General features: G+C 45.7%; 1 protein-coding gene across 2 annotated transcripts in view; it reads right to left on the bottom strand.

Moving 5' to 3' along the window:
• Positions 1-18,925, bottom strand: part of PRKCB (protein kinase C beta) — a 1,047,370-nt gene that overhangs the window by 695,876 nt on the left and 332,569 nt on the right. For both annotated transcript variants that reach the window (XM_085629465.1, XM_085629464.1), the window contains exon 3: positions 455-537. In XM_085629465.1, the coding sequence (XP_085485591.1) occupies positions 455-537 (83 nt within the window). The remainder of the gene's footprint in view (positions 1-454; positions 538-18,925) is intronic.

Here is an 18,925-nt window from a genome sequence, read left to right as displayed (position 1 = left end):
TCTCCATCCCCCTATCCATTAGACAACCCACCCACTTATACTGTTTTCAATCCATCCATTTATCCATGATTCAGCCTTTTACCCATCCACCCTATCACTTGTCTTCCCCCATCCTTTCATCAGTCTGTCCCCCATCCTTTCATCATCATTCATCATCCATTCTTGAGTTCTCCATCTATTAACTCAACAATCGGTCCTTTTATTCTTCCATTCATCCTTTCCCCTTCCATCTGGTCTTCCTTTCACCCATCCATTATTTCATTTTCCCTTCATTGCAGAAAGTTGAGGGATATGAGGGTTGCGCGGAGGATGTTATTATGAAAACTTCACCCCAATCATTGCAGAAGTTAAGCCCCCAGGAACTTTGTGCTCATAAAATTGAACTGGTCTTATAGCTGATCATTGCACCTTACGCAATACACGTCACCAAAGATTGGATGAGAGTTGGACTTACATCAGAGGCCGGGCCTTTGTCTGCACCCGGGCACTTGAAGGTGACGAACTCATGGCAACGCTTGTGCACGACGAAGCAGCAAACTGCGAAGAGAGAAAGACACCATGTTAATGAAATGGACTTAGGACACGTCACAGGCTATAAAACAAAATGGCCCCCATCAGAAAACAGATAAAATCACTGTCAATGCAACAAGTACGGGAAAATCAATTGCAGGCTTTAAAATAAAATGGCATCTGGTACAATGTTTAACAAGCATTTGCAATGCAATAGGTCTCGCATTTACGCAAGTTTAAGCTATTGGCATTGTAAATGACATTGCCTTTTATTTAGGATTTAAAAACAAAAATAAAAGGCATTTTTATTTGCAATGTCAATAGCTCAAACTCGCCTAATTGCGAGACCTATTGCATTGCAAATGCTTGTTTCAGAGGCTATTGTGTTTTGCTCAGATCACTCACTGCATGGAGGGAATCCGAAAGTAATTATTTTTGAATGTGGAAAAATCCCAACTTCTAAAGGATCCCACATAAATGAAAGGAGCCCAGATTTTGGAAAACAGAGTTATTTCTTTCAAAGCACACTGTGTGTCATGGGAGTAGCAGAAACCGTAGCTGCTGAAATCTTGTTTTAAACCACATAACTGCAACCTTCCCTTCTCCATGTAATCATATTTTGGAAAAAATACGAAATTTATGTTTGAGAGGAACCTGGAAAATATTCTATACGTCAGCGTAAACATAGTGGACCGTTTGTCACATATGCTAATTGGAATTGTTTGCATTCTCATCGTTATGCGGCAGTGCTATGTTTATCGGGTTCTTTATTCATAAAAATGTGTTTTGAAATACCGGCGTTTGGCTACGCACATGGTTTGTCTCTGTCATACATAGGCCTTTGTGCCCCCACAGCCATGTATCAGAATACTGCGTCATGGCAAGCCCCCGTTATTTGCAAGTCAATGATACATGCTGTGGCGCAGGCGTGAGTGGGTAACGGTGTGCTTTTTAATCCAGGCGGATAAAGGAACGCACCGACATAAAGCTATCTACAGACCAGACTCCGTGCTTGTTATGCTGCGGCAATCTTATGTTGAGGAGAAGGGCACCGGCTGCGTTTTCCATATTTTTTAGTTTGACTTTGTAATTTTGAAACGTAGACACGACACTTCAAGGATGAGCTTAACCCATTGTCTTCTGTTTCCGAGGCATAATAATGCGCAGCAGAGGCCTTGCGTTTGTCTGAGAATGCCCCTAGCTAGTGCTCTAAGTCAGAGGCTGCCAGGCTGAGATACAGTAAGAACAAGCGCGGTGCACGCGCATTGCAAGGAATGTGAGGTATGCGGCTGGCACCCGGCTACGCTGCTGCTTGCTCCCGAGCTCCCTAGGCCAGGGGAGAGAGAAGGCAGGACATGCACCCGCCTTTGGCCAACTGCATGCTGTCTTTCTTAGAAAGATGCACGCAAAGGCCAATAGCGTGTGAGCAAAAAAAAAAAGCACATGCACGAGCTCCGAGTTGAAAGTCCTTACTAGAAGCCTCGCAGAGCAGATCATGCGCGCTGGCTCAGGCGAGACCTAAAAAGGGCAGTTGAGGAACATTAAAGCGCAGTAACCACACAGGCAAACTTTCCTCTCTGGGATCACAGCAGCTTGAAAGACTTCTTCTGGAACGCAGGCAGAGTGCAATGGCTGTCCTGTGGTCCTCAGGGATTTACTTCTCCAGATCTACTGTCCTTTCAGGTGCCGTTACATCAAGAAACCTGCCCAATTCTGGGGTAGCTCGCCTCGTTACAAATATTTTGGAATCCCCTGGGCTGTAGTTCTTATCTAATCACAAGTCATTGGGCGAGAGGGTACGGCACAGACCACAGGCACACTTATAGCGTGGAAAATGCTGCTTTATTGAAGCAAGTGCACATCACAAACATTTTACCCAACGCAAATCTGCCTACAAAACTACCACCCTCACTAGATATCATCTTCTCCTGTCTTTCCTTCCCCACCCCTATGTGCTCCCCACACCCTTACCCCAAGCAGACTGCTTGTCACTCTATCTAGGTCTTCCTTTCTGAACTAACATAATTCATATATTAATACCCACCCAACAGCAAGAAAACCAATTCAACCATTCAAACTTGACTGAAAACCGCCTGTGCCCCGACCCAAGGCGAAAATAGTAAACCTCTTTCTTGCGCACCTGTTACAATAAATGCAGCTTTCCCCACCTAAAAAAAACCCCGGCCACCTCACCTCATCAAGGGGTGGGGGGAGTCAAACTTTTCTATATTGCCTCGCCTGCTATGCTCCCAGCCACTTTGTCGCAACACAAAATGGTGGCTGGTAACCCAATTCTCACTTGTTTCCCTGCCTAAGACCTCCCCAACAACAGCCCAATTGGGTTACAGTCCCCTGGACTGAACCACCCCACCCAAACGGCCCAAGGGGCACAACTCCCTCTGGTCACCTGCCTCCCAGACACACATGATAACAGTGAACGTTTTAACATAATGTGTACAATGTTTGTGCAAGTCAAATGCTGACAGTGAAGGACCAATCAGGGTTTTTTTCTTCTGGTAGCAAGAAAGGTCGACTAAGATGCCGCAAATAAACATGTAGGGTTTTGGGGGGATAGGGCCAGTGAAGGCTTCACATGTCCAACTATTGTATGGTCTTAATTGTCCAAACAAAGCAGATTACGATGGCAGACATACATGACAGTATTACAAACTTAGCACCATTTTTACAAACTTAGCACCAATTCAAGGAACGGGCGGTTTCAGGTTCCTGCCCAAATCCCTTTACTAAAAATTAAAAAGAAGGCAGACCAGCATTGAAAAAAATGAATTGAGAGTGTGGATGTCCACCTTATCCCTAGCAGTACCTCCCTGGGAGAGTAAGACGAATGTAGTTTACTGCTTAGACATGCACTTGGTTTCCATACTTTACAAGTAAAGATCTTACCTCCATTTCCCTAAAACGAGGTCCCACATTCCTTTCCCCTGACACATCTGCCATCCTTCCCTTCGCAAGTAACACACGTGTGATATCATATAAGCAGGGATTCAAGTGGAATGAAAAACACTAGTGGGTCTCTCCAAGGGGCGTGGACAATGTAATTAAAGGCGTGGCTTAAAAACAGGTAACCTAAAAATCCGTGCTTAGCATGGTGCGCCGCCCGACTGGTATTCTGCTGCTTCCATCATGGCATACAGGTATATAATGCAAATACAAGTAACATTACACCTACAACAAGCCAAGACTATTGACTTTGCCAATGGTTGTTAGTTGTGGAAGATAAATAAGCAACACCGACTTCGTTGTATAGAATATTGAAAATGCTTCCGCTTTGAAATGAGGAGACTGTGAAAGAGCTTTAATGAGCCTCTTTGAAGTTACATCACAGGCAGTGAAGGGTGGTACTGCTGCAGAGTTGAGATTTATTTTTTAACCCTAATGGTTAGGGAAAAGAGAGCCCGATAGAGACCTGTCTCAGCAGCTGCTTTTTTAGAACTGCCGGTGCTGAGCACTGGCAGGACCCGGCCCACTTAAAGCCCTACATAAAAGCAAAATGTATCTGAACAGCAGTATAAGTTGTGAAGTCCAGGGCAGTGCTGGCCTTCCGCCTTAGATCTCGGAATCACAGCCATGGATTCCTCTGCATGTTTTAGGAAAAATATTTCTGTTCTTCTTTGCTTTTAGGAGTATCTAAAATCCCCTCCAAAACAGTTGAATAGATAATTATCTTATAGCACACACTATGTGCGTGGGTTGGTGTGAAAAAGAAGGGACGGCAGCTACCATTGTCTCAAGACTTGATTATGGTAATGTGCTTTACGTGGGGCTTCCCCAGAAAATTACTAATAAACTGCAAGTAGTATTGAATGATGCAGCTAGGCTCATTCTTAGACTGCCCATTAAGCAGAGAGCGAAGTTTAAGGGGTTGTGTATTACTCACAAAGCTCTTTATGGACACGCCCCACGGTACATAAAAGAACACCTTCTCAAATACGTGCCAGGGCGCTCGCTGCGCTCAGCAGAAGCAAGTCGGCTGACCTGCCCACGCTTTAACACCACAGCCAAAGGGGGGTGAGCTTTTTCGACCCTTCTGCCACAACTCTGGAATCAGTTGCCTATAGACCTTCGTAAAGAACCCAGACTCTTCCCATTCCGAAAAAAACTAAAAACCCTTCTTTTCATAGAAGCGTTCGATGTAGTCCCGCGGCCCTCTACCATCTAAGATCTGGTCTGCCTCTCTGTTCATGTTTCTCTCTCTTCCAGAGCGCTGAGAGACCTGTCGGTGTGTATGCGCTATACTAAGAGTAAATTCACATAACATAACATAACGGACACAACACGGGTGGAGCACTGCGCTGTTAGGCCAAGAACCTTCACTCACCCGAAGGTGACATGCTTCATCATTGGGTTCCCTCCTCACAATGAGATAGTTTTAGATTACACTTTTTTCACTTATCTTGCACTCTGCCCATCACTCCTTAAATGATCATATCAGTGAAACAAATGTGAGAAATCAGTTTATTTCCTTGGTTATTGGGGGGAGGGCAGTGACAGCAGCAAACATTTTTGTTTTTAAATATTGTATTTTCAATTTTTCAATGAGCTATACATAATAAATAAAACAATTCAATATTTTTACAATATGACATACAGTACCACCCACCTCCAAAAGTCAAACACTATTTAAAAGTCTTTAATAGCTATAAAAAGGTACAATCAGTGAAAAATGGAGGAGATAAAAATATATACATTTACAATGTATTACAGATGAACTTTAAGACATCAGTGTACACATGCTCAGGTCATGTGACACAAATTGCAATAATGGGGAGAAAGTATGGGTTGTGCCACAATATTTGCAATCTGTTTATTGTTTTGGTCTTACATTAAATGCTAAATAAAGATATAAAAAGAAAAGTACGCATGCACCACTTCTTTCTGAGTTGTAGACGTGGCTTTTAATAAAATGATGTACCCTTAAGAATAAATACTTATTAAGTTATCACCAAAATAAGGCAATGTAACGCAGAAAGCAGCCTTAGGGCGCCACTTAGTGGCAGGGTCAAATTACTACATAAGGCCTGAAAATAATCTTTTCTGTGGTTTGGCAAGAGCTCCAGCGGACAAAACGCTGTTTTGCCTATGGCATGGAAAATTCTCACACAGAACTCGAAAGCAGCCGTTTTGCAAATCTACAGAACAAAAAAAACAACTAAAATCACCTTGGATCTAGGGTTGCAGCACAAGACGATGTTTGTTTAAAAGAAATGTAGCAACTAATTAATTTTATTGTAAAGAGGAGAGATGCGCCATTTTCAAAACAGTATAAATTTAACACAAGTAAAACCCAAATGCTAAATTAACAGAATGGGACCGCACTACCAAAGGATTTTGCAGAAATCCACCCTGAAGCCGGTTTCCCTAACAGTCAAAGAGCCAGGGCCGCTCAGCCGGGCAGAACTAACACATAAGGTAAATATAAAGAGATTGCTCTTTAAGAATGAATAATGTAAGCAAAACAAGGTTCTTATCTCCCGTCCAGAAGGCTTCCGTTACCGAGCAATCTAAGAACATCAGGAAAAGCCGCTGAAACGAACCACAACACAGAGCGGTTCCACAGGAGCAAAGCCAGACAGAAAAAGAGACGAGGAGAAAGGAAGAAAGCAGATCAATTAAAGAAAAGTAAATAGAAAACGTGATGGCAGATGGGAGGATAACAATGAGGCAAATGTATGGAGACATAAAAGGGAAACAAACAGAAAAGGGATTGGGCCAAGGTCTAGGCAGCCCAGAAAGACCCTTGGGCCGTGCGGCCTCCCATCTGAAATGTTCAAGCGTGTGGAATCGGTCCTTCTTCTTCCCTTGCTAGCTATGTTTGACACTAGACAATATCTCTCCCTTTCCGGTTGCATGTAGTTGTAATAATTCCCGATCCAGTTGGGCCTCAAGACAGATGTGACTCATTCTATCCAATTTTGATCATTAATTTTGAACCCAAACTCCTGGACAAGACGGAATATGGGAAAACAATTCTTTAAGGCGATTTATAGATCGTTCAGCTAGATCAAAAGGGATTTTATGGCACACAGTGCGACCAAATGATCTTCACAGGCTCCATCTTGCTTTCTCACAATCTCAGGATCTTTCGGGTCACTCGGCCATTATCTCGATTGTTTGAAAATCCATCCTCTGGTTTGGAATGACCTATTCCATGTCCTCAAGATTATGAATTTTGGGCAATGATTTCTGTATATGTCAAGCTACTATATACAGACCCAGTCATGAGGGTAAGTGTTAACTAAGTCTCCCCCTTCCATATTGAACATAGCACCAGGAAGGGCTGTTCCCTTGCTCCGCTCCTATTAACCTTGGCCACTGAATTCTTCGCAGCTTGGACATGCACATTAAAGACCCACATATGGAAGAAGATAATGTGCCCCAAATTTAGCCCTTGAGATGCTAAGCTGTTGACTGGCCGCATACAGGAGAAGGCAAGCGGTATGGTGGACAAGAAGCAATTTAAGAGGAGAAGCAGTCTAGAGGCGGACAATAGATCTAGCAGAGGAGAAGAGATTTAATGAAGTAAAAGAGGTCTAGTGCAGGAGTATAAGAGAAAAGGAGAGGTCTGGGGAAAGAGAAAAGGAGAACAGGTCTAGCAGAGGAAAAGCGGTTGAGTGCAGGAGACAAGGTCTAGTAGAGAAGAAGAGCTCTAGAGAGGGAAAGAGGTAAACAAAAGGAGAAGAGATCTAACAGAGAGGACGCTTAACACAGGAGAATTGGTTAAGTGGAGAAGATAACCAGTGTAGGAGAAGGAGAGGAGAAGAGCTCAAGAGAAGATGCCCAGTGTAGGAGAAGGAGAGGAGGAGAGCTCAAGAGAAGAAGCCCAGTGTAGGAGAAGGAGAGGAGAAGAGCTCAAGAGAAGATGCCCAGTGTAGGAGAAGGAGAGGAGGAGAGGAGAGCTCAAGAGGAATAGCCAGAAAGTAGAAGGCATCGGGAGGTCCTCAACTGCACAAATGGAGGGAAGTACTGCTGAAGTGAGCAGGATGCAAGGGGCGTTTATTGTTGAGAGAAGCTAAGAGGGAAATAGCGAACATGGAGGTGGCCAGAGCCTGGGAAGCCCCGTTAGAGGACTTGTCACACCAAGACCCGGGAACCCAAGGGAACGCCCACGAGATCCGCATAAGCGCTCCCTGGAGAATGCACGCCTTTACGAGTTAGACCTGCTATGCAGACTTTCAGAAAACAAAAGCCACCGGGTTGTTGAATTGGATTGTGACTACCCTAGCCCTCGCCTGGGTATAAAAAAGAGATACACTACATCTATCACCAAGCAAATCCATACATATAATACAGCACTGACTCATGGGTGGGGGGGGGGGGACAGTTTCTTGTTTTGAAAGGGTCTTGAGACTGTACTATTGCAATGCTCAGCTTTGTACATGTGAAGATTAAACACCTGTACTGCCGGCATGACCGGAATAATGACAAGGACCTAAAGTAGAGTGGACAAAACCAACAAAATTCTGTTAACAAACAAAAAAGAAATAGTGGGAGAGAGTGATTGAGTGTCGGAGGTTTAGTCCAGTAGGCAAAATGTGTTTAATTCGTTAGTTTGTTCCTTGTGAATCCCTTAGATCAGTGTTCTAATCCTGACTTTGCTTCTTGATCTAAATGTATGATCCTGGGAATATTACATCATCTTGCTGGGCTTTAAGTCCCTTTCTGACAAAATTAGGAATGTTTATTTACAAGCCAAACGACAGTAATATGTACGATTTAAAAACTTGGATTTAATTTTATATTAAATTCTCCTCTGTCCCTATTTCTCAGCAGCCAATCCTGTTTATATCTAAATGGCATGTACGTGTTGATATTTTTATATTCTGCTCCAACAGTGGGGAACAGGCAGCTCTTGGTTGAGACGGAGGCATGCAGGCTGCCTCTGAAGTCCCATCCACCCCCTCTAGTTTTGTCTTACAACCTCTCACCGCCCTCGTTTGAGGTTTTATTTCAGTCTCAATTATTAAAGAAGTCATTAAAAATATATGGACCTCACACCTCCTGGCCTTTCAGCTGCCTCCTCCAGGCCCATTAGGAAAGCATGGCTCACCTGCACACCAAGGAGAAATTAATTATCCTTTCTGTCAAATGTTGTACATCTTAATTGATCCCCCGCTGACCAGCGGGGTGGGGCTCCTCCGGCCAGCAAAGGGCCCGAAGAGAAGCCCTCTTGTCAGGAGTACAGAGACACACCAGGAAGGACTTACACTTTGTAATGTTATCAACAAACTAAAATAGAAGAGTTACTACCGCATAAGACTTTCTAGGTAATCTATATTTGTTCACTGCAGCACACTTTTTGGTGAGTGACAGGTACTACCTTTGTGAGGAACTTTCGCTTTCCACATGCTAGAAGCCTTACCTCAAGCAGGGATTTTTAAATATCAGAATGCAAGTTCACTGCACTTTATGCTAGTCCACTTTACACCACTCTACTCGACTTCACTCTATGCCACTCCTCTATACTACACTCTATGCCACTCCACTCTGTGCCACTCCACTCTACTCTACGCCACACCTACCCCTTTCCCTCTTATGAACATCTGTTCCTAAGTGTGAAAGAAGCTTTTATGAGAAGCAAAGTCTTCCTACTAGGAGTACTTTTACAAGGTAACCTCTACTTATGGTCGCTAAGTATTTTCCATGTTTACATTTGCAACTAACTCCTTGGCTCTGCTCACCAGATTTTCTTGTGGTTCTGGGACTGAAGCGTAAAATCACTGGTGAGGGACACTTTATATTATCGGCCTTTGGAAGACTTGTGATCAGGCGGGTGCAACAGTTGCACCAGAAATTGTGCAAATAAAGACTCGATGACTTGAATCTCTACAAACTGAAAGATGACGGAAACCACATATATAATGGTTTAAAGACATCAATGGTAGAAATACAGGGCAGAGCGTGAGGATGTTCACCGGGAGATGCGACTCTAGAGGTAGTTGACATTATAATCACTAACCAAGGTGTGGTAAATAATTTAATTACCGGGACTTAATTTGATGCGGAAAATCTATAATAATAGCTCAGTAAAATAAGAGGCAGAATCCGTGGTATTAGAGGTTCGGAACAGGCTTTATTCCAAGATCAATTCGAATTGAGGACTCCATATTCCATCACCACGAAGGTTCAGGAAGTGAAGAACAAACTTTATTGACAAGTAATCATTTTTATACAATAGGCATTACAGTGAAACAGATGCAGGAGGCGTAACAGTTGATAACAAAGATAAGAACATACATGCGTAACTAAAATGGGTGTAACTGGGTGTAACTTAAAGAACGTCATCAGGTATGATGTCACAATAGGGTGGTTCCATGAAAGAATTTCGCAATGTCAGCAGAAATACTTGGCAGAGATGCGCGCGCAGCAGCATGACGTGTGATTGACGTGCAACTAGGGGGTGAAGGGGACTTGACATTTAGCTCTACATGTGGAGACAGAAGTCTGGGGTTATATCAACCTAATCCCAAATCATATCTAACATTCTATGTTTAAAGAACTGTGTTATCCAAAAAGAAAGGTCTCTTAGGATAGAATCTTATTCTATACTGACTATACGGACTGTTAGTGCGTGTACAAGCGTCTAAGTGTCTACACTAGATGCGAGGGCAGAAATCTTCCATAGTAACAGGGCTATGAATTACTTGCATAAAGACAGAGAAGCCGGGCCTTTTGCTCGGTAGCTGGAAGAATGTTTACTTAAACTACTAGACAGGAATGCATTGGATGAGGAGCGGAGCAGAGCAGATAATCTTGAAGGTGAAATACAGTTTTTGGCAAGCAGACAAATCGAGTCAGGCACCGTTAGCCGCGCAGGGAGTAGGACAAAGTTCATGAGTACAGATGCGAGCTCAGACTGGAGCTTTCAGAGGCAGAAGGCAAAAAAGGCTTGATGGCAGAATCAGGGCCTACTCGCCTGGACTGTAAAATGGGATAAGTGAACCATATAAAGCCGGTGGCCTTTCATACTTAGGAATAGAATATCCGGCCCATTCATGGCGGATCTGAAAGAGGACATGTTGACGGTGGACACACATGTGTTTGCGTCTTCATAACTGGAACTGGAGGGAACATACATGTACTTATGATTTATACATGAAACCGTTGGGGTCCAAGATAGGGGACATAACTGATCATAAAAATCCATATTTCCACAAAGGGAAGGCCTTTGAGCTTCATTCATACACACTGTTTCCAAAATTGAATGATAAATGTATGGAACCGTTCTCTGGAATTAGTCATGAAAAATTAAGATGCAAATTCATAGGTGTTTGACCTGGCATCTTTTGGCAAGGTCTCCCCTGACCTTTTTGGCTTCCGACCTCCTGTTTGGACCCGTTTTGCTTTTGTAGGACTTTGAGTGCTTGGACTCTACTATTCAGTGCCAAAATGCTGTGCTTGTCACATACATACTGGTGGTTGGTATACATAATTGGCTGATTTGAGTTAGCAGTAAGCCTCTTGTCTTTGAGTAAGACTTATACGTATGTAACCCAAATGCTCCTCCGTAGGCCTGCAGCACTGGTTGTGCCATCTACATAGTTAGCTCTTCAAACGTGCCACATGTTTGCCCTGGCAGGGCCTGTATGTGCAAGTTACTGATACTCTGCTTGGCATTTAAAAAGCTACTTACCAAGGATCTGCATGTCTCCCACTACATCGGTGTACTCCCTGGGAGCAGGGTGCGGTGTCAGGAAGAGGCTCAGCATGTGCGAGGCGTGTGCGCTACACGTACTGGTAGTGAATGGCACTGGATGGTGTGTTCGGTACGATGGGACCTGCTTCTCACATTGAGTAACATGAGAGATCTGCCAAAATGCTATTGAGCGGTATTTCCTACGTGCAGGAGAGTAGCAGTATAGTGTTTGATATCGATGAGTTAGTAATGGCAAATCCTCTCCAGTAGTGCGAGTGGATTTGTGAAAGTGGGCATTTCGGCGCTCAAGGTGCCTGTCACCCTGTCTCCAATCCACATCTTAGTGCTGGGTTTGCAGCTACATCTGTGCATGTCTGATAGAAGGCCATAAACTAGGAGCTCAAGGGAAACTACAGACCTTTGACTCTGAGGGGCCTTCCTGGGACAGATACAAGGGGATGAAATTGGCACCTGCAATCCAAGGGGCAGTGTCCTTGCCTCACTATAGATATTGATCAAGCCTCTTGAGGTAGGATGGCAGACAGGAAAACGTTTAGAGCGGGTCTGTGCATTTCCAAGGTTGCCTTTTAAAATGATCTCATTGTTAAAGGCCATTGTGGGTTTAGCTTCTGGGGCTCTGCCCTAAGGAGTTGAGACACTTTTGGGATTAGAACCTGTCACGGGGACAGCAGGGATGAGGACTGCAAAGGGGGAGACTGGTGGTCTCCTCAAGATCTGAACGATCATGTGCTTTCTGTCTCCCAGGATCAGTGGACCACCGAGGATTCAGACATCTCTAAAACGGACCTCTGTACCTTTAACTGGGACGCCTTCCACGACAGTCCCACCCTCTGTTCTAACGTGGAGGAACAACCGCCAATAAGAGGACGGGAGAAGACAACCAGTGTGTGTGACGACACCGGAGGGAGAACGGAGAAGGAGCACGACGGTGAATCGGAGGAGGAAGACGGGACCAGGAGAGAGGAACAGCCGAAGAGAGGCAGCGACCGCAAGGAGGACTGGAGACCGGAGGCAGGAGACCTCGGACACCACGCTCCGCCGAGCCACGCCCCAGGAGGAGGTGCGTGGCTTTCCCAGGTACGGGAACGTTTCGCGGGTTGGGTCGGGAGGCGGGAGAAGGGTGCTCGCCACTGACCGCTAAACGCTCACCGCCTCAAAGACCACTAGACTTGACCCCCTCCCTCTCACTCACTCCTTTGAGTCACAACCGCCGGACGAGAGCACTGTAGCACCTGTGTGTTTCCCTCACCCCCGTCCCTCACGTAAAAAGTTACGAAAGAGCCGTGTCCTAACCCTAGCATCTCTCTCTTTATCTCGCATGGATCGGAGGGAGACCTCGACCTAAGAACCCGGCGCCTGAGGGGAGCGAAGTTCAGCAAGTCCCAGACGAAGACCGGAGGGCCAGGACTCGTGATACTGACACCAAGGGGAGCGGAGACGGCCCGTGACTGTGTGAATCCTCAATAAACAACCCCCGCAAACACTTCAGCGTCAGTCTCCTCATTGCAACCCGCTTACAGAACCATACTACGCTGGCTCGATGCTGGGACATCGACAAGAGCAACTATTGGGCCAGGAGGGACTGCAACAGGACTATCCGCAGGCTTGTGGTGACCTGGGGCTCCTCGTGCTCTAGGAAGGGGAGTATCACTTGGTCAATTTGGTCTGGATGTTGCTGGCCTTCAGCTAATTCCCAACTGTATTGGCCCGGGTCCCTAAACACTCTCCAAGGGCCGGTTGGCTGGACTCCTGTCCACGAGATCCCAGGGACAGAAAGGATCTCTCTGTTTCCACAGGATTGTAAAAACTGTGCAGGGTGCAGTGGAAATGAGTGGAAGTGATCGTCGGTTTGAACAACGACTGTCCTGATGTATACAGTAATCACACTGTGCAGAGCAGCGTGCTCATAAAGATCAGCGGCCCACCTGGGGTGCCGGAACGTGATGAGTTCGAGGAGTGCTGGGAGGTTTGCAGAGTCTGAGGGACCAGTGCTTGCAACCAGAAACCTGTGCTCGCTCACACTCTGCAGTGTGTGGTGCCCGTGGGGTGTTGAGACATTTGCTGAGTCCGTGTGACCCGAGATGGAAGCCTAGATTGCCTCTGACCTCGAGATCAGGACGACAGTGCCTGGCATCATGGCCTCCATCCAATGGCGCTGGCTCACTCTCCCCGGACCCACGCCACAAGGTACACTGTTGTTCAGACTATCGTAACTGTACCAGAGGGGTCTCGTTGTGCCTTGTGTGCAAGCAGGGCCAGCTGCCTGGAGCAACTGCAGCTTGCACCTCTGCCTAGGGGGAACACTTCTCCAATTTGGAAGCATGCCAGCTTACAGTGTCACAGTCTTTTGCCCACAGGTGATAGGGATCCCGCACTCGTGAAGGTGCCGCTGGGTGCTTGAAGGCCTAATCTGGATGGACGAAACCACGTAAGTGTTTCCTTCCACTTTAGGTGGTCCCGACAATCTAATTCAAGTGTTGCCAGTGGGTGCAACCTGTTTTATTAGCTGGTGTCGTTTGGGGTGGCTGAAGGGCTGGGTAATGAGGCACAGTCAAAACCTGTGATTTCTTGACCATTACAACTGCACGGGGTGTGCAACATTGGGAATGTTGTGTTCTGTGCTAATGTGTTGAGCGAAAGTGGAATACCTCTGAACAGCTTGCATATATGTTTCTGTTGCCTATGATGTGGATGGGATTGCTTGGATCGTGAACACATTGAGGAAGTACGCACATGGGTTTATGTTCCTTATGAGGCTGAGGGGATAACGGGACAGGTGCATACCTATGATTAGTATATATATATGTTCATGCAGTTCTGCCGCTAACGGGAGAGTTCGACAATTGCATACAACTGTAAAGGGTGTGTGTCGTTTTGATTTCAATGTGTGTGTAATACAAAAAAGAATGTTTTATGCATACGGTGTGCAGTCTTTTTGCAGTGTACTCAGTGTGTTGCGAGGGTGGTGTTGTGCCAATACTTTACACTTTGGCCCTGAGGATAAGCCTGACTGCTCTGTGCCAAGCTACTCAAGGGTGAGAAGAGGTTATTGAACAAGTGTACCGTACTCATCCTGTCGGGATGGTGGATTCTATTTGACTTCGATGTGTCTTAGCCAGCCAGAAACTGCTGGGTCTAACAATAGGGTTCAGGCACAAAGGGTTAATCATAGTGCAAGATCACACGGAGACCAGGAGACTAAGTACAACTTACAGTGCCTCATCTAGCCATCTGTCTAAGGGGCAGACCAGATGGAGCTGGATGTGGTCACATTTGATATCTGTTTGATGGTCACTCCACCCCATGGCACTCCACGACACTCCACTCCACTAACGTTTAGCCATGCTGATCAGCAGCCACATGGGTGTATACAAAGGCTAAAAGACATTGGCAAAGCAATACCTCTTGAATAGGCGAGACCTATTGGCTTTGCCAATGCTTATTTGAATAGCAGTTGATAACAGTGTTGTTGTACATTGATATGTAGTTAACCATATCAGGTTCACAAAGCTGCAAATACAAACCAAAAGACATTGCTGCTAAGGTGTCCTGTGTCATGCCTGGCCTGTTTATCCAGTCCGAGCTTTTTCGCCAGCAGGACTTTGCATGTTACAGTTTTGTTTTGCAGGTCAGAAGCATGTGCACCCAATCTAGATAACTGCAGCTGCGTAGAAAGCAAAGACTGATTGAGGGTATCACACATGTGCCATAAATCAAGTGAAAACAATCTTTTTTTGTGTATTTGTTAGAAAGTAGGTGCCCATGAGAAAAACACCACAGTCAATTCCTCTGAAACCCAGAGAGGTTTTGAGGCATGGGAAAAGTGGGCTCTGGCCAAGGGCCCCAGACTTTCATCCCCCACCCCTTAGAGCCACCTCTGTTCCACAGAGAGGCTTGCCCTAATGATCTTGAATAATTTTTAAACAGATTGTTTTAAATACAGTTTTCCTTTAATTTATCTTTAATGTGGGTGATGTGTGAGAGTCTATTTCAGAAATTTTGCAGAGAAGCGTTGTTTTTATTTTTCATGCAACATCCATCAAATATGAGAGATGGGAGGGTCTGACCGAGATTATTTGCAGTAATATTAATGACCTGCTTCTGTGTTACACTCTGAACATGAAATGTAAACACATCAGAATTTGGACGAGTGCTCCTGTTCACTGTCAGTGACCTGGCCAAAGAGGGCATGAGAGAGCTGAAATTGAATCATGAATTCAAACCTGTCCTGAAGAGGGGCCCACAAAATAGGTTTGGCCCAGGGCCCCCAAAATCCTTAAAATGTCCCTGCTGAAACCGCTGAGAATTATTCTGCATTCCAATGTGCAGGAGCCATTTCCGGTGGAAAAAATCCTACTTCTGCAGCTTCAGGAAGTTCAGTGCGGAAAAGCAGAAGATTATGGGATAAGCGCCACTCTGCGGGGGTCCTCTGAAGCGGAGCAGGCAGTCTCAGGACATGGCGTTGGAAATGCAACAGCATGAGCTGGGCTCCACCTTCAGAGAAAACCCTGTCTGGAAGCCGTGCAGAGGGGTCATGCTCAGGTCAAGAGATAGCATGTTACATTAATGCAGCGGCGGAGATCAAAGCAGCGCGCGAAAAAAAGTAATCCAGCCGCAGCATCTGCCACTAAACCAGCCATATGTAAAATTGCAGGATTTTCCCCACACCAGCGGGGAATCATCCTCTAGGGTGAGCGCAGGAGCTGCTGGCAGGCAGCCCGCGGTGCGTGCCAATGCGAGTCTCTTCCAGGTCCTGCTCAGATGGGAAATATTGTTCTTTGTTAACAATTTGGCGACCAAGCCTCCCACCCCACTACCCGATACTAAGCCCTTTTTTGGGATGTTTGGGGTAGATCGCTCTTAAACCTTCATAACTTACATCCACAAAAGATATCCGCTCCAAATATGTGTCCTTTTTTCCAACATCCTAGGGATTCTAAAGGTACTCAGGGTTTGTAGATTCCTCTGGAGGTAAACTCGAAAATAGCCAAAATATAGCTACATTTTGAAGTTTTTATTTAAAGAAAAATGGGGAAAACATGCTGTGCAGGAAAGCATTTTTTTCTCTAGTAGAGACTTCAACGAAAGGTTTGCTGAGCTAGTATCGCCATCTTCCAGCTTTTAGGAACATGCAAAGTTGTAAAGTAAAAAAAAAATTTTAACCACAGTTTTTGCACTTTTCTAAGAGGCAGTCCATTTTTCCACATTTGTAATGGTTTCAACCTTCTTGCAGTTTGTGGTGAAAACAGGTGTGAACCCCTGAGAAAATCCCGGTAAGCTAAGCATTTCTAAAAAGTGGACACAATTTTGAATTCACCAAGGGGTCACTTGTATAGATTTGTTAAGATTTTCCAAAGAAATTGGTGAAATAAAAAAATAAAAAAGGAAATTAAGACAAAATAGTCATTGGTGACAACGTTTTCATCTGTAATTTAGACCCTTTTGGTCACTGGGATATATAGGGTTTGTAGGTTCTCCAAAAACACACAATATGCAGAACCAAAAACAGAGCTGCAGTGTATAATAATTTATCACTGTGTACCGACCATACAGCAGTTCAGCTCAGTTTCAAGTTAATTGCGTCAGCATCCCATGCGAACTGATAGTCACTGGGGAAAAAAACAACCTCGAGCTGCTGGGGAAGCTCCTTCCACGCAGCCCAACTTGAAATAAAAAAGAGAATCCCTCTGTTGCCAGCATCGGAGGGAGTTCCTGCCCTGGATGGTCAACACTGCCCAGCTGCAGAGTGGTCATGTCAATAGCGTCCAAGAGGCTAAGCAATACCTCTATGGTATACATGTCGAACAACTGAGCTCACTAAGCAATAACCATTGGTGAAACGCAAGGTGCCTAGTACTAGCAGTTGTGGAATTAGGGCCTACACTGATCAAATGTGTTACATGAATTTTTATTGCAGCCAAAATACAACTCCATGTAATGGGCAGTCAGGCTTAACTGAGAACAAAAAGTAAAGGGTTGAATGCTTGAATTATTCCTACCTTCTGGTAATTATTCTGCAACACACCTCTCCACATTCTGGATCGCAATCCAAACTGTTATTCCCTTGCTGCACCACCACAGACCGTGAACAACCATATGCAAATCAGTACTGGTCCTGCTCCAATAGGAACAGTCCTGCCTGAGCTGCCAAGTCACGCCCCATCTAAATGGACTGGTTTCAGCCTTGATGGGCCTCGTCACTCGGATGCAGCTTGAGTCATTGGGCAGAGTAGGGGAGACAAAATATTTCCCATTACCTCCTCTTCCGTCTTCCTGGATGCAGTCCTTATGCTTGAGATACTTCTCCTTTCTGGCAGAATCAATTCGTTAGCTGAAAACCAAAAAGTTCCCCCAAGATGGCCCCCGTTACCCAGGAGCCACCACAAACGGGAGAAACTAACGAAGCACTTCCTGTAACATACCAGTCAAATAGACAACAGTAAAACAGGAAATCGTCAACCGCCATGCCCTGGCGGGAGGGCGGGACTCAGGGCTGCATCCAGGAAGACAGGGACTTGGAGTAATGAATATTACCTCCTCGTCCAGTCTTCCTCGCCACAGTATTCACATATGAGCCTCCGGCTCCACACAGAACTCCAAGTAAAATAAAAGAGCAACGCTCTAGTCTCCCCTCCCTCCTCCAACATGGCCCCCAGTGGCTTCAGCCAATCCCATAAAGGGATACAAACCAGCCAGCCCAATCTGTTCTTTTTTTCTGCACTTCTCCGAGTGCTGTGTTGCCTGATGGTCAGGTGAGTGGGGCTGGGGTCCTGCTTGAGCAGCCCCGTTTCGCCCTCGGGTATCGAGTTTGGGGGAAGTAGTTGTGTTAATTTGTTGTTACCTTTGTTGAATGCCTGTGTTTTATTCATCGTATTGTTTTGTTTAATTTATTTTTCCCCCTGCTTCTACCTTTACGCCTTGGGTCCTGCTTTAGCGGACTTTCATGGCGTTTGTTTCCGAGTCACTTCTGGACTCGTTATTGACATCCTGCTCTGTTGGGGAAACCTGCCTTACTTGCGGGTGTTTATTTTCATTCCCGACCGCGCGTCCTGCTGAGCGGATGTAGCGCGGCTGGGTGCGTTTGCTCTGGGGGCCGGAGGCTCCCGTTCGCATTCGTACCGGTTATTTACTGGGTTGCTTGATGTGGGGGCCGGAGGCTCCCGATCGCGTCCTTCTGCTGCAGTTCATGTATGAGGCTGACTGTGACATCACGCATCGGTCTATGGCATGTCTATACGCATGCGATTGAGTCTCTTCCGATATTTATGTTGTTTGTGACGAGCAGGGGCTGGCTTGTTTGGTTGCATAGCAACCACGGGGCCTTTTTATACCGGGAGTGTTGTCTTGGGTGCCTGTGTTTTATTCACTCATCCACTTGTGTTTACACTATGATGGAGTGTGGTTCTACGGATGTTGATGCTCCTGATCCCTTGGTGGTGGCTTCTGGTTCTGGTATACAGATCCCCTCTATGGACGTGTTACAGCAGATGATCAATTCTGCTGTTGCTGCTGCTATGCAAGGTCAGATGCCTGTTCCTCCTGCGAAGCGGGCTAAGGTTGATGGCGCTGCGGCTGATGATTCTGGGAATGAGGAGGAGGTTGATGTCAAGGGTCGTTTTGTGCAGGGTGCCGACCTGAAGGAGGTGCTGGGTCACATTCGAGAGAACTTGGTTTTTCCTGCTTCTGTTGTTCCTCTGGAAGACGGTCTATTTGCGCAATACCAGCGTCCTGAACCTGATT

This window comes from Triturus cristatus, chromosome 10, assembly GCF_964204655.1.
Source record: "Triturus cristatus chromosome 10, aTriCri1.1, whole genome shotgun sequence".
In the NCBI taxonomy this organism is placed as follows: domain Eukaryota; kingdom Metazoa; phylum Chordata; class Amphibia; order Caudata; family Salamandridae; genus Triturus; species Triturus cristatus.
Note: the sequence above shows the minus strand (reverse complement) of the source record. Positions and strands in the feature narration are given on the sequence as shown.